Source organism: Phytophthora cinnamomi (assembly GCF_018691715.1).
Source record: "Phytophthora cinnamomi strain GKB4 chromosome Unknown Contig39, whole genome shotgun sequence".
Lineage (NCBI taxonomy): Eukaryota > Oomycota > Peronosporomycetes > Peronosporales > Peronosporaceae > Phytophthora > Phytophthora cinnamomi.
The window spans coordinates 839,286-851,632 of record NW_027150972.1 but is presented as its reverse complement, the minus strand read 5'-3'; the positions used below and the strand labels follow the sequence as shown (position 1 = coordinate 851,632).

Sequence of the window (12,347 nt, the reverse complement as noted above, 5' to 3'; positions counted from 1 at the left end):
GGCGGGTCGCCATCCAGTCTGTCAAATCGCAGCCCTGGCTCACCAAAGGAAGGCTTGTGTGTCTTCGGATGACGAAGACCGCCGGAGTGATCAGTGTGCTGGGACGGCGAGGTGCAGAGACGGTAACCTTCACCCTGGACTCCACAGGATTGTTCCGATGATCTCGCTGACTCTGTGAGACAAGGACGATTGCCACGCGGGGGCGTGGACTTCCGCTAACTCGCGGCACCTGCAGCTGCCGACTTGTGAACAAAAACGGCTAGCCCGTCACGAGGCGACACAGAGCTACCCGTCCTACCAAGCGGACTCCCTCCACGAAAGCACTCTGTCTACTTTCATTCTTCATTTGGCCGTCTTTACAAGAATCACAACAACAAAAACACCATGTCCAGCCCCGCAGTCATGGTGTTCCGCGTCCTCGCCGGGATGGCAACCATTTGCATGGTCTCCAGTCCTTCGCTGCTCATGTATCGCATCCACAAGCAAAAGCACGTCGGAGTCGCCTCCGTCTTCCCCCTCGCCGCTCTACTCGCAAACTCACACGTCTGGTAAGTCTGCCACGCAGGCGCCAAACTCCTTAAAACACGACTCGCTAACGCTTTCTCCGCATCTTTTTAGGATGATGTACGGCTACATCAAGGGCATGTGGTTCCCCGTCTTCGCCTGCTTCCTGTACGGCGAGTGCTGCGCCGTTGTGTTCCTGTCCGTCTACACGTACTACTGCTCGGACAAGGGCTACGTAGCTCGCACTCTGGCAGTCTTTGTCTCCGTCCTCACTGTCATCACTATCTACACCGTCGTGGGTGGCCTGGGCTACACGGGACAGTCGACGGACAGTGTCGGCACCATCGTCGGTATCCTCGCTGACTGTGCGGGCATCTGTCTGTACGGCGCGCCGATGGAGAAGCTGTTCCAAGTGCTCAAGCACAAATCGGCCGTCTTCATCAACGTGCACATGGTCATCGCTGGGCTCGTGAACAACTCGATCTGGCTCGTGTACGGCGTGCTCATCACGAACTGGTTCATCATCTTCATCAACGTGCTGTTCGTCTCGGCCAACACCTTCACGCTGTGCTTGTACCGGGTCTACGACCCGAAGACGCACCCGCTGCAGGACGGCTGGGATACACACGACGTCGACCAGGGCGAGATCTCGGTCTGCATCGAGTTGACGCCTCGCATGGAGACGAAGAAGTCGCTCACGAGCCTCCCCAGTCCAGAGTACTCATACATGGCGTCTCCGAAGCTGGAGAGTCTAAGACAGTAAACGGTACAGTACCAGTGCGAACCTCTTCTGCTAACAGCTGTATTTCGAAGTGTCCTTCATGGACACTTGCGAACTTAATCAATTGTACATAATTATGCGACCTTTCGCTGCCCGAAACCCGTCATATCAGATATCATAATTCGTTGGTAACATTGAATACATGTACATGCATTTGGAGCACGTCGACCTGAGCGTGTTTGCAGTGCAAAGGTTGCACGTGCGGCACACCAACCCGTCGCCCCCACGACACGCAGGACGGTACATGTAGCGTGGAGGTACTGTACACGCCAACAGCGGTATCGCATCATCAATCGTAAGCAGCACAATCCAGTCTTCTAGGGCGACAGCTGGGTGATCTCCGCTGCGCACATGGCCTAATATTTACAAAGAGAAAGATCGTTGAGCTGATAATTTTAATCTAAGGCTCCGCGAAATGGGGATTTCGACTTAAGTTACGAGGGAATTTCATATTTTCTACAGCATCTGACCGGTACGTTTCGATATGTAGACAGGGAAATACGCTGGCAATGTAAGAAAAAAACTCAGGATCTGTTTGCAGGTTGTCGATTACCAGCTCAACTGTTTTCTCTTTGTAAATAGCTTCGCTTTTAGTGTCAAAACTGTTGTGCCATCAGTCTAGAGAGAGAGATACTGCATTTGCCACTTATGCACACCGGCTGGACTTGCCCACGCATATAAACCCGTTGGAGGTCAGTGCATCTCCGCGGTCATACCAATTTGATGGATAATGTACCAGCTAGGTGTCCAGAGGGATCATCTTTTGACTACGCACTACGGATAGAATCGTGTTTGGGCTGCGATAGCAGCACTAACGTTGCTTCCTATCCCAGTATTAAAATCGACAATGTTGTATCTCTCGCAAAACTACTACTATCACGTAGTTGTTCTGCCAGCCTTAACAGGAATACTTTCGCAAACAAAAAATACTACGTCGATATCTTAACGTCCAGTGCAGCATGATCTAATCGCCAAGATGCAGATGGAGTTGTCGTTGCCATATTAATCCGTAAGCACTAACAAAAAGTTTGCAAGTTCTGTCGTTTGCTATACATCTAGGATCTGCGCGAACGCTACACTAGGCCCTGGTTATTTAAACGACAAAGTAATTGCAGACCGCACTTATATTCGATACAGGGCTTCTATTACTTGACCGCTGCAGCCAATTCGTGATATGCCTTGTATATCCTGCAGGTCTTGTATTCGGTAAAATCCGTTATTTTGTCCACGGACGACGCCGAAATGTCGCTGCCAACTTACCTGGCACAAAAATATAACCAACGACGACAATACATGTAAGCTGTACGGTCACGCAAAATGACTTTCCAAATTTTGAACTAAACGACAAGCCTGATTGCAGTTGGTATACGTAGTTGCTCGTCGTGGTTGATCATTTCCGATTGTTTCCTCACTCTTCGAAGTACTAAGTAACACCAGTGGCGCGACAAGGTTTCGTATGTTCGTGTATGCCAACAGCGGTGATGCACGGTCTATTGTTCGTTAACATGCGACTGACGCAGTGTTTTTTGCTCCACGACCACCCAACGCTGCGTGGGCACAACCTTTGTGCTTCGTGATAAAGTCATCCGAGAAAACACTCAAAAGGTGACGATCATGACAAGTGTTAGCAACCAAGTGTGTCGTTAACTTGGACCTGCAACTCTCACGCAAATAGCGCTTACGATGCAAAAGAATGCTTAAAGGTTTTGAAACATGCTTGATACAGTTCTCCTGGAATCCCATAATCTGTTTCTATTCGCCCCATAATCTGCGCCCCGTAAACTAAGGCAGAGGGAAATTGAGTTATTCCTTGCTTGTTACTGAACGGTGACATTAATGCGGCTGGTTTACACGATCGTCTTCGGGCGACAGAGCGTGCTCGCTAATCGTGTCCACGAGACCCTCACAGTCGCTAGTACTTCTGCCAGAAGAATAAATTTCCTACCAACGCCACCAGTACACGTTGCCAGTTTCTATTTTGCCGCCCACAAGCGACACGATGCACTCAAGCAACAACTCCAGCTCAACTTCCCTCACCCGCCGTCTCCTCACGGCTGCCGCCATCGTCGGCCTCGGTGCGTCTTCACTCGTATCGGCTGCGCCTGCCGCGAACGCCACCAGGGAAGCGAATACGTTTGGAGTCGTCACATCGGGCAACAACAAGTGCGTCGTAGGCAACCCCAACGCTTACATCAGCCAGTCTGACCTCGACTGGGTCTGGGAGCACCGTATCGGCCCCAACGCTAAGAACAGGGACGCCTACTGGAACTTGTTCAACAACAAGAACTACATCATGGACCACATCGTGAAAAACAAGGGCTCGCTCAACTACTGCGTGCGGTGGAAAAGCAGCACCAAGCTCACCAAGAGCGTCGCGTCTAAGTTCGAGGCTATGCTGAACCGCCAGTTCGAGGCTTGGAACCAGTGGCTCATCGGCTACGACTGCTGGCCGTACAACGACATCAAGGTGAAGGTCGCAGGATTCGCAGTGACGGACTCGTCCGCGCTGGATTGGAACGACGACTCGCTCGGCAAGATCTACAAGGGCGACCTTGACGACAGCGGCGTGCCCCAGTGTCCTAAGAGCTGTTCCCGCTTCTACGACGTCGGACTGGACACTTGGTCGGACACCAGTTCGTGCCAGGGTCAGCCTTGGGACATGTACTTGTGGCCCAAGGAGGGTCTGGAGGGCGGCGCCGGCGAGGACGTGGGCCAGATAGTCAATCAGGAAAACGTGTTGTCCACCCTCGACGATGACCTACTGCATATCGTTGCGCACGAGATCGGTCACGGCTTTGGACTGCCGGACTTCTACAACGACGCCGACATGCCTGGCACCGACTTCCCTGCCTGCATCATGAGGGCCGGTAGTTCCATGTCCATCACGCCTGCTGACGGCTGGATGCTGCGCCGCGTCCTGGAGCACACCAAGTCTCGCTACAACTTCTAGCTGTCACAGCCTCCGTCCAGTCCACACGACCGGTATCCACCACTTGTCTCGTCATCGATAAACAAAACATTCCAATAGATGTCCATTGCCCCGCAAGCCATACATACATCCGCTCTCGTCGTGTGCATCGACACCTTGAAGTGCCTCAGCACGGCCGCTGGGATTGGCGTCACGCTCCAGCCAATCGCGCGCCAGGTGAGACCGTCCGGCGGTTTTGCGCACAGCTCCATGTGGTTGGCCACGATCAGGAGGTGCGTCACAACTGCCCCAGCACCAGCACCAGCTCGCCTCGGAGCCTCCTTCGCCTGCATTGCCATGTCCTCCGCCGCTGCCGAGATCAAGTGGGTGGGCGCTCGCCCCGACGACCTGCACCACCACCTGCGCGACGGCGACGCGGCGTTGGCACGCACCGTGTCCCACGTGACGTCCCAGTTCGCGCGCTGCATCGTCATGCCCAACCTGGTGCCGCCCGTGACCACCACGGAGCAGGCGCTGGCCTACCGTGAGCGCATCCTGGCGCACGTGCCCGAGGAGCGCCGCGACCCCAGCGGCGCCAAGGGCTTCGAGCCGCTCATGACGCTCTACATGACGGACGGCACCACCGCCGACGAGATCCGCCGCGCGGCCGCCACCAACAAGATCTTCGCCGTCAAGCTCTACCCTGGTACACAGCACACAGCACACAACACGCACTTGCAATGTGTTAGCAGCTGCAGTGAACACGCACACGCAGACGTACTGACTGACTTGTTGATTCTCTGGTACTGCAGCTGGAGCGACGACCAACTCGGACTCGGGCGTGACCAAGATCGACAACATCTACCCGGCGCTCGAGGCCATGAGCGAGGTCGGCATGCCGCTGCTGGTGCACGGCGAGGTGACGGACCCGTCCGTGGACCTGTTCGACCGCGAGGCCACCTTCGTGGAGCAGGTGATCAAGCCGCTGGTGGCCAAGTTCCCGCAGCTCAAGGTGGTCATGGAGCACATCACGACCAAGGAGGCGGCCGAGTTCGTCACCAACGCGCCGGCCAACGTCGCTGCTACCATCACGCCGCAGCACCTGCTGTACAACCGCAACGCCATCTTCCAGGGCGGCCTGCGTCCGCACAAGTACTGCCTGCCGGTGCTCAAACGCGAGACCCACCGCCAGGCTCTCCTGCAGGCCGTCGCCAGCGGCAGCAAGAAGTTCTTCCTCGGAACGGACAGCGCGCCCCACGTCGCGTCCAAGAAGGAGTCGGGCTGCGGCTGCGCGGGCATCTACTCGGCCCACGCTGCGCTCGAGCTGTACGCCGAGGCCTTCGAGTCGATCGGCAAGCTGGACCTGCTCCGCGCGTTCGCGTGCGAGAACGGCGCGGACTTCTACGGCCTCAAGCGCAACACTATGGGCGAGACTGTCTTGAAGCAGGAGGAGTGGAAGGTGCCGGACAGCTACCCGTTCGACAACGGCGTCGTCGTCCCCCTCAAGGCCGGCGAGACCATCCGCTGGAAGCTGCAGCAGTAGCCGCGCGCCTGTGGTGATTTCTGTCTTCGCTCTGCCGTCTAGGAGGCAGGTTGTGTAGTGGTTGTCTGTTCACGCGGAGGCGAAGAGAAGTCCGAGCTAGCGCGTTTCTCTCTCTTTTTCATCTCGAACACTGACTTCAAAATCCGATACGTTGGTTCATGCGTTGATGTTGTCGTCGAAGTGGGTGGAGAAGCGCTGCCATTTGACGCCGTGTCACCTTTCTTCTTCTTGCCCGTGGTCATCACACTTCCTCGTACGATTAGCGCAGTCAGGAAGCTCAGGAAGTCGGAGAATTCTCGAAACACTTGGCTCACGCGGTAGCATGACTTGCCGACGTTGTTGTCGGGCTGCAAAGGGTCTTCAATGATAAGCAACCCGTCTCGAGACAAAGGCGGCACTAGCATCAGCGGCGAGTTGGAGCGGGAACGCCCCATTGTCGGAGATGCTGAAGGAGGGGTTAACGCGTGAGGCGGCGGCGAGATCGATCTTGCCATCGGTGATGTTTCCACTGACAACACCGTTGGTTCTCCCCACGACACGACCGAGACCTGGTCTAGGTTCTGCCGGAAGTCATTTCCGTAAAACTGCAAGAAGTCCATGAGCAGTTTTCCCAGCAGATAAGGTTTGATCTCGTGCTCGCCACCTTCCTCCAAGCCCGAAATAAAAGAAGGGAGTACGGCACGCTTCGCCTTCTTCCTCTGCTTCTTCTCTGCATCATCATTTTTCTTTGGCTGCTGCTTCGCCGAGCATTGCTTGATAATTTCTTTGGCAATAAGCTCTCCTTTCAGACGCTGAGCTTCGTATCGCGGATTCCAGCGAGAGTTACAAGGTGGAGCAGCTGGCTTGGATTCGTTGAGGTCATCGTCATCCGCGAGGTCGTGTGCGAGCTTTTGGCCATCTACCATCGAAATGAGAGCTCCTTGCTCTTGGAGCACGTACAGAACCATTAGCAGGAGGCCATACGAAGATAAGCCTCCAACGTACGGATCGTTGAGCCCGCGTTCCACCAGAAAATGTTTCAGCACAAGAGTCAGCTCTCGTAAACCGTAAAATGCATCTACGAGGCCTTGTACCAGCGTTACACTTGCTACACCGTTGTGATGAATGCCGTGAGGCTCATCAAACGTGATATCAAACGGAATCCGAATCTCGACTCCACCTTCGCGCGCAGCGCCGTCGTTCTGGGACTTCTCTTCGCTGCCAATAGTCACCAAAACTACCACTTTCAACAGCGGAATCGACGCGCGTGTTATTGCGCTTACGTCCACAAATGCAGACAGCTTGTGAAAATGGTCAGCTAGCGTCGCCACACACTGTTGACTGGTAAAATTGAACTCTTCCGTAGCGCCAAAGACGACCAGGTCCACATCACTTGATTCCCCGTGCAGCCTCGTCGCGAAAGACCCGTATCCTTCCACCTGTACACAATGATTCCAGACACGCAGAATTTCTTCGGTCACCATTGCAATGGCCTTCTGTATCCAGGGACGCTTTTCTCGAGCTTCTTGCCTGCGGTGCTGGTAATAATCCACAATCTCGTCATGCAGCACCACCTGCATCATGGCCGTTTGCTCCTCATAGAGCCTCTGCAGGTTGCCAAAGGACAGTCCGCCTCCGTCCTCTCCTCCCTCTGCTCGCTCCTCGTCGATCCGCCGCTCGCGCTCCTTCTCCGTCGCCTGGATGACATTGCGGCGCCACTCGAGGCGCTCCTCCCACTCCTTCTCCCTCGAGATGCCGTTCACGGGGCAGTTGGCGAGGTGCTCGGCCAGGTTCTCCCTCGAGCAGATCTCCTTGCAGCCGAGCACGGCGTTCGGACACACCACGTCGTACGAGTAGAAGTCCGTGGTGGAGTCCTCCACCACCTGGTCCAGCGTGTCGGGCACCTGGCGGTACACGCAGCGCTCGAGGTGCGACTCGAGGTCCTTGAGCATGCAGCTGAAGGTGCAGCCGAACCAACTGTTGGGGCACACGACCTCGTAGTCCTCGGAGAAGCGCGAGATGGTGGACTGGAACCACTGCGTGTTCTTCATGTTGTCCAGGAACATCTCGCGCATCATGGCCTCCTGCTCCCTCTCGATGGTGGCGATGGCCCATTGCCTCCTGCGCTGCACCTCCTCCTCCTCCTCGCTCTGCAGCTGCCGGAGCACGTTGAGTCTGCGCGCGCGCTCCTTCTCGGCGGCCTCGATGACCCAGCGGGTCCAGTAGGCGCGCTCGGCGGCCTGCTGCTGCTGCTCCCCTCTGAGCACGGCGCGCTCCTCTGCGCTGAGCTCTGGGTGTGCGAATAGCCTGGCTCGGGAGGGCTCTAGAGCGTCTGTCGCCCTGAATTCAAGCTCTGCGTCGCTAGAAACTGCGGGACTGGGCGTGCGAAGAGGGCTGAAGCCTTGCAGAGGCTCTGCGGCGGAAGAGCAGCCCTTGGTGGGCGTGAAGGGCGCGGCAGACGCGCACAACGTGGCTGTGTCATCGCTCAGGTTGACGTCCACGCGCTCGGGCGTCGCGGGCTCGCTGGGCACGCGGAAGCTCGGCCTCTTCTTGGGCCGGCGCTTGCGGGGCCCAGAGTGGCTCTTCCTGGGCTTATTCTCCAGCGGCGGCTGCGCTGCGGCGTCCGGCATGGCGGCGCCGTGGCTCATGCAGGTCAATTAAGCGTGCGTCGCTTCCGTCTCGACGTGCGGGATTGATGGGACCAAAGTAATGTTCTGCACACCACTATCAGTTTGAAGAGTACGCAAAAAAAAACTGTCATAAAATATGCGATACGAATATTAACTGTGAAGGAACTTGCACGGACGAATACATTGTACCGTCAAGATCCAACGCAACGCTGTCTTGTCATATTTTATCCGTACGGCGCGGGGATGAAGGTGGACATCGATGGACTGGAGGTGCTCTTCCCGTACGAGCGCATGTACTCGGAGCAGCTGCAGTACATGCGCGAGCTGAAGCGCGCGCTGGACGCGCAGGGCCACTGCATGCTGGAGATGCCCACGGGCACGGGCAAGACGGTGTCGCTGCTGGCGCTCGTGCTGGCCTACAAGCAGGCGCACCCGACGGCGGGCAAGCTCGTGTACTGCACGCGCACGGTGCCCGAGATGGCCAAGTGCGTGGAGGAGATCCGGAAGCTGGCGCAGTACCGCGCCGCGCACTACGGCGCCGACCGGGCGCAGCTCACGGCCGTGTGCCTCAGCTCCAGACGCAACATGTGCGTGCACCCGCGCGTCATGGCGCACGCGGACGGCGAGGACGTGGACGGCCAGTGCCGCAAGATGACGGCCTCCTGGGTGCGCGCGCGAGCCGCCAAGGCGCGGGAGACTGTGGAGACGGAGCACGGAGGAGAGGGCGAGACCTGCGCCTTCTACGAGAGCTACGACGCCCGCAAGAGCGACGACACGGTGCTGCCCCCGGGCATCTACTCGGTGGAGGACCTCAAGGACATCGGCGCCCGGAAGGGCTGGTGCCCCTACTTCTTGACCAGATACGTCGTCACCTTCGCCGACGTCGTGGTGTACAACTACCAGTACATGCTGGACCCCAAGGTGAGCCAGCTCGTGTCCAGGAGCTTCGAGAAGGAGAGCATCGTCGTGTTCGACGAGGCGCACAACATCGACAACGTGTGCATTGAAGCGCTGAGTGTGGACTTGGACCGGCGCTCCCTGGACAGGGCGTCGAGGAATCTGACCACGCTGTCGAGTCAGGTGAACAAGCTCAAGCAGGCAGACAAGGCGCGGCTCGACGCAGAGTACCGCAGGCTCGTGGACGGACTGAGGTCCAGTAACGCCGTGGTGGCGCCGAGCTACACGGACCCGGTCACGAACCGTGACATTGACACAAGCACCGACATCATGATCGCGAACCCGGTGCTGCCGGATGATGTCTTGGACGAAGCCATCCCCGGTAACATTCGACGCGCGGAGCACTTCGTGGCCTTCATGCGCCGGCTTATTGAGTATCTGCGGCAGCGGATTCGAGTGCGGCAGGTGGAGTCCGAGACGCCGCAGGCGTTCTTGCACCACCTGCACCAGGCTATCAATATGGAGATCAAGCCCATGAAGTTTTGCTACACGCGACTCAACTCGCTGTTGCGCACGCTGGAAGTGACGAACTTGGAGGAATATAACGCCCTGACGGATGTGGCGGACTTCGCAACGCTGGTGGCCACCTATGCAGAAGGATTCATGCTGATTATTGAGCCGTTCGATAGCGCGTCGGGCGTGCACGACCCTGTGCTGCAGCTTTCGTGCCTGGACGCGTCATTGGCGATCCGCCCCGTATTCGAACGCTTTTCCAGTGTCATCATTACGTCGGGTACGCTATCTCCCATTGATTTATACCCTCGGCTGCTGAATTTCAACCCCGTGATCCGCGAGTCGCTGCCCATGTCCGTGTATCGCTCGAGTATTTGTCCGCTGGTGATCACGCGCGGGAGCGACCAGATGCCTGTGAGCACCAAGTTCGATCTCCGCGACGATCTGTCGGTTGTGCGCAACTACGGCACACTTCTGCTCGAGATGGCAGCCTGCACGGCGGACGGAATGGTGTGCTTCTTCCCGTCGTATCTCTACATGGAGAAGATCATCGGCCAGTGGGACTCGCTTGGCGTGCTAAAGCGTGTGCTAAGCAGCAAGCTGCTCTTCATCGAGACCAAGGACATTGTGGAGACAACTCTCGCCCTGGATAACTACAAGAAGGCCTGTGACTGTGGCCGAGGCGCCATCTTCTTCTCCGTTGCGCGTGGTAAGGTGGCAGAAGGAATCGATTTCGATCGTCACTACGGGCGTGCCGTTATTTTATTTGGCATTCCGTTCCAGTACACGCTGTCCAACACGTTGCGTGCACGACTCGAGTACCTGCGTTACACGCACCAGATCCGCGAGGGCGACTTCCTAACATTCGACGCGCTTCGTCAAGCCGCTCAGTGCGCCGGCCGAGTTCTCCGTAGCAAGACGGACTACGGTCTTGTCATCTTCGCCGACTCGCGTTACAACCGCGCTGACAAGCGCACCAAGCTGCCGCCGTGGATCACGCAGTTTCTCGTGGATTCGCACCTGAATTTGTCGGTGGACATGGCGGTGTTCATGGCCAAAAAGTATTTGTCGCTGATGGCTCAACCCGTGGACGAGTCCACCAACGTCAACTCCATCCTGCTGGACGCCGACGGCGTCGCCAAGTGGCTCGGCAAACACCCCAAGGAAGACGAGCCCATGCAGTAAAGAATCAATACGTAGCAAATTGCAACTGACTAACAACAGCACTAGCGAAACCGAGTTCCGACCTCGAAGTAAAGGTAAACAAGAGCTGAACAAGACAAGTCCAACAATAACAACCGAGTTGTGTGGGTATAAAACTCTCCATTTCGGATTAACCGGCCGCCGATCACAAGGCAAAGGTGGCCTGCATCCCTACAGCAAGCTCAAGTCCGAGGGAAAACCTGCGCTTACTTGCGGGGCTCGTCCAGCACGATGCCCTCGAACTTGGTCTGGAACCAGTTGATGGCGTCGTCCTTGGTCAGGCGGTGCGGGTGGCCCACACGCGACTGCTGGATCTTACGGCGAGCCACACGGGCGCCCGGGCGCTTGAGCACCACGAAGAAGTCCATGCCGTAAATGCCCGTGGACGGGTCGTACTTGATGCCCAGGTCAATGTGCTCCTGGATGCCGAAGCCGAAGTTGCCCGTCTCCGAGAAGTTCTTGCGCAGCAGCTCGTACTCCTTGACCTTGAGGCCGCGGTCCAGGATCTCCTGGGCGAGCTCGCCACGGATGGTCACGTGGCACGAGATCTTTTCGTTACGACGGATGCCGAACGTGCGGACCGTGTAGCGGGCTGTCAAAAACCAAAGCACAAGCACCCACAGTCAGCTTTTTCCGCCCCAAACCCACCACGTACTGCGACTCCAAACGCGCACTCCCACTTCAAGAGACCAAATAACAAAAAAGTCTCTCCTAAAATCCCGCACCGAGTTTTCGACACTTTTGTCAAAAAGTGTCAAAAACTCCAAAAAGTGCATTCGCAGCGAGCACGCGCCTCTACCGTCCGTTAAGACGGTCCAAAGGACTGGACACCAACCTCCGAGATCGTTGATGTGTGCGTGCCGCTGGCGGTTCTGAGTGGAATCGGCCGCAAAGCCGCTTCGTGGTACTCATGACGAGCGCGATCGGGGATGAACCAGAGCCGGTGAAGGCCCCGACACCCGGAAAGGCCGTAGGATTTTAGACACGCCCCGTGCTCTCCCGGGAGGGAGGGGGCGGCCCGGGTAAGTAGCCCGTTAAGGCGGTTCTTTGCTTTTTAGCCGGTAAAAAGCTTACCCTTGGAGTACACGGGCTTCTGGCCGGTCAGCTGCTCCAGCACACGGGCGGCGCGGGTCAGCTTGTCGCCGGACTCGCCGACGCAGCAGTTGATCACCAGCTTGTCGACGTGGATCTCGCGCATGGCATTGTTGCTCTTGTCGCCGGCCTGGTCCGAGTTTTCGACAACCGTTAGTTAGTCAGTTCTTGTATTTTCGACACGAGAGGGGGGTCCTCTATTGCGGAGGGTTGGTTTTCGACGCACCATCTTAGCTTGTTGTTTGGAGCTTTTGGAGAAGTACTGGCGCCCAGGCTCGGCGCTGCTGTGGCAGCGCA

The 12,347-nt window shown here is 57.0% G+C and overlaps 6 protein-coding genes across 6 annotated transcripts; 4 read left to right on the top strand and 2 right to left on the bottom strand.

Moving 5' to 3' along the window:
- Positions 1-402: 402 nt before the first annotated feature.
- IUM83_10666 (MtN3-like protein) lies at positions 403-1,267 on the top strand (the record flags this gene model as incomplete). Its single annotated transcript, XM_067935182.1, has 2 exons — positions 403-548; positions 619-1,267. 2 exons carry the CDS (start codon positions 403-405, stop codon positions 1,265-1,267), a joined length of 795 nt encoding a protein of 264 aa, XP_067791524.1.
- A 2,017-nt stretch (positions 1,268-3,284) lies between these two features.
- IUM83_10665 (Neutral zinc metallopeptidase, Zn-binding site) lies at positions 3,285-4,235 on the top strand (the record flags this gene model as incomplete). The annotated part of the gene is made up of 1 exon (XM_067935181.1): positions 3,285-4,235. The coding sequence occupies one exon, from the start codon at positions 3,285-3,287 to the stop codon at positions 4,233-4,235; it is 951 nt and encodes a 316-aa protein (XP_067791525.1).
- Positions 4,236-4,550: 315 nt separating this feature from the next.
- Positions 4,551-5,736, top strand: IUM83_10664 (dihydroorotase, homodimeric type; the record flags this gene model as incomplete). The annotated part of the gene is made up of 2 exons (XM_067935180.1): positions 4,551-4,899; positions 5,006-5,736. 2 exons carry the CDS (start codon positions 4,551-4,553, stop codon positions 5,734-5,736), a joined length of 1,080 nt encoding a protein of 359 aa, XP_067791526.1.
- Positions 5,737-5,774: 38 nt separating this feature from the next.
- Positions 5,775-8,345, bottom strand: IUM83_10663 (Non-canonical poly(A) RNA polymerase PAPD5; the record flags this gene model as incomplete). The annotated part of the gene is made up of 1 exon (XM_067935179.1): positions 5,775-8,345. The coding sequence occupies one exon, from the start codon at positions 8,343-8,345 to the stop codon at positions 5,775-5,777; it is 2,571 nt and encodes an 856-aa protein (XP_067791527.1).
- A 243-nt stretch (positions 8,346-8,588) lies between these two features.
- Positions 8,589-10,940, top strand: IUM83_10662 (TFIIH basal transcription factor complex helicase subunit; the record flags this gene model as incomplete). Its single annotated transcript, XM_067935178.1, has 1 exon — positions 8,589-10,940. The coding sequence occupies one exon, from the start codon at positions 8,589-8,591 to the stop codon at positions 10,938-10,940; it is 2,352 nt and encodes a 783-aa protein (XP_067791528.1).
- A 224-nt stretch (positions 10,941-11,164) lies between these two features.
- Positions 11,165-12,279, bottom strand: IUM83_10661 (60S ribosomal protein L11; the record flags this gene model as incomplete). The annotated part of the gene is made up of 3 exons (XM_067935177.1): positions 11,165-11,550; positions 12,033-12,180; positions 12,277-12,279. The coding sequence occupies 3 exons, from the start codon at positions 12,277-12,279 to the stop codon at positions 11,165-11,167; spliced, it is 537 nt and encodes a 178-aa protein (XP_067791529.1).
- Between the last annotated feature and the right edge of the window lie 68 nt (positions 12,280-12,347).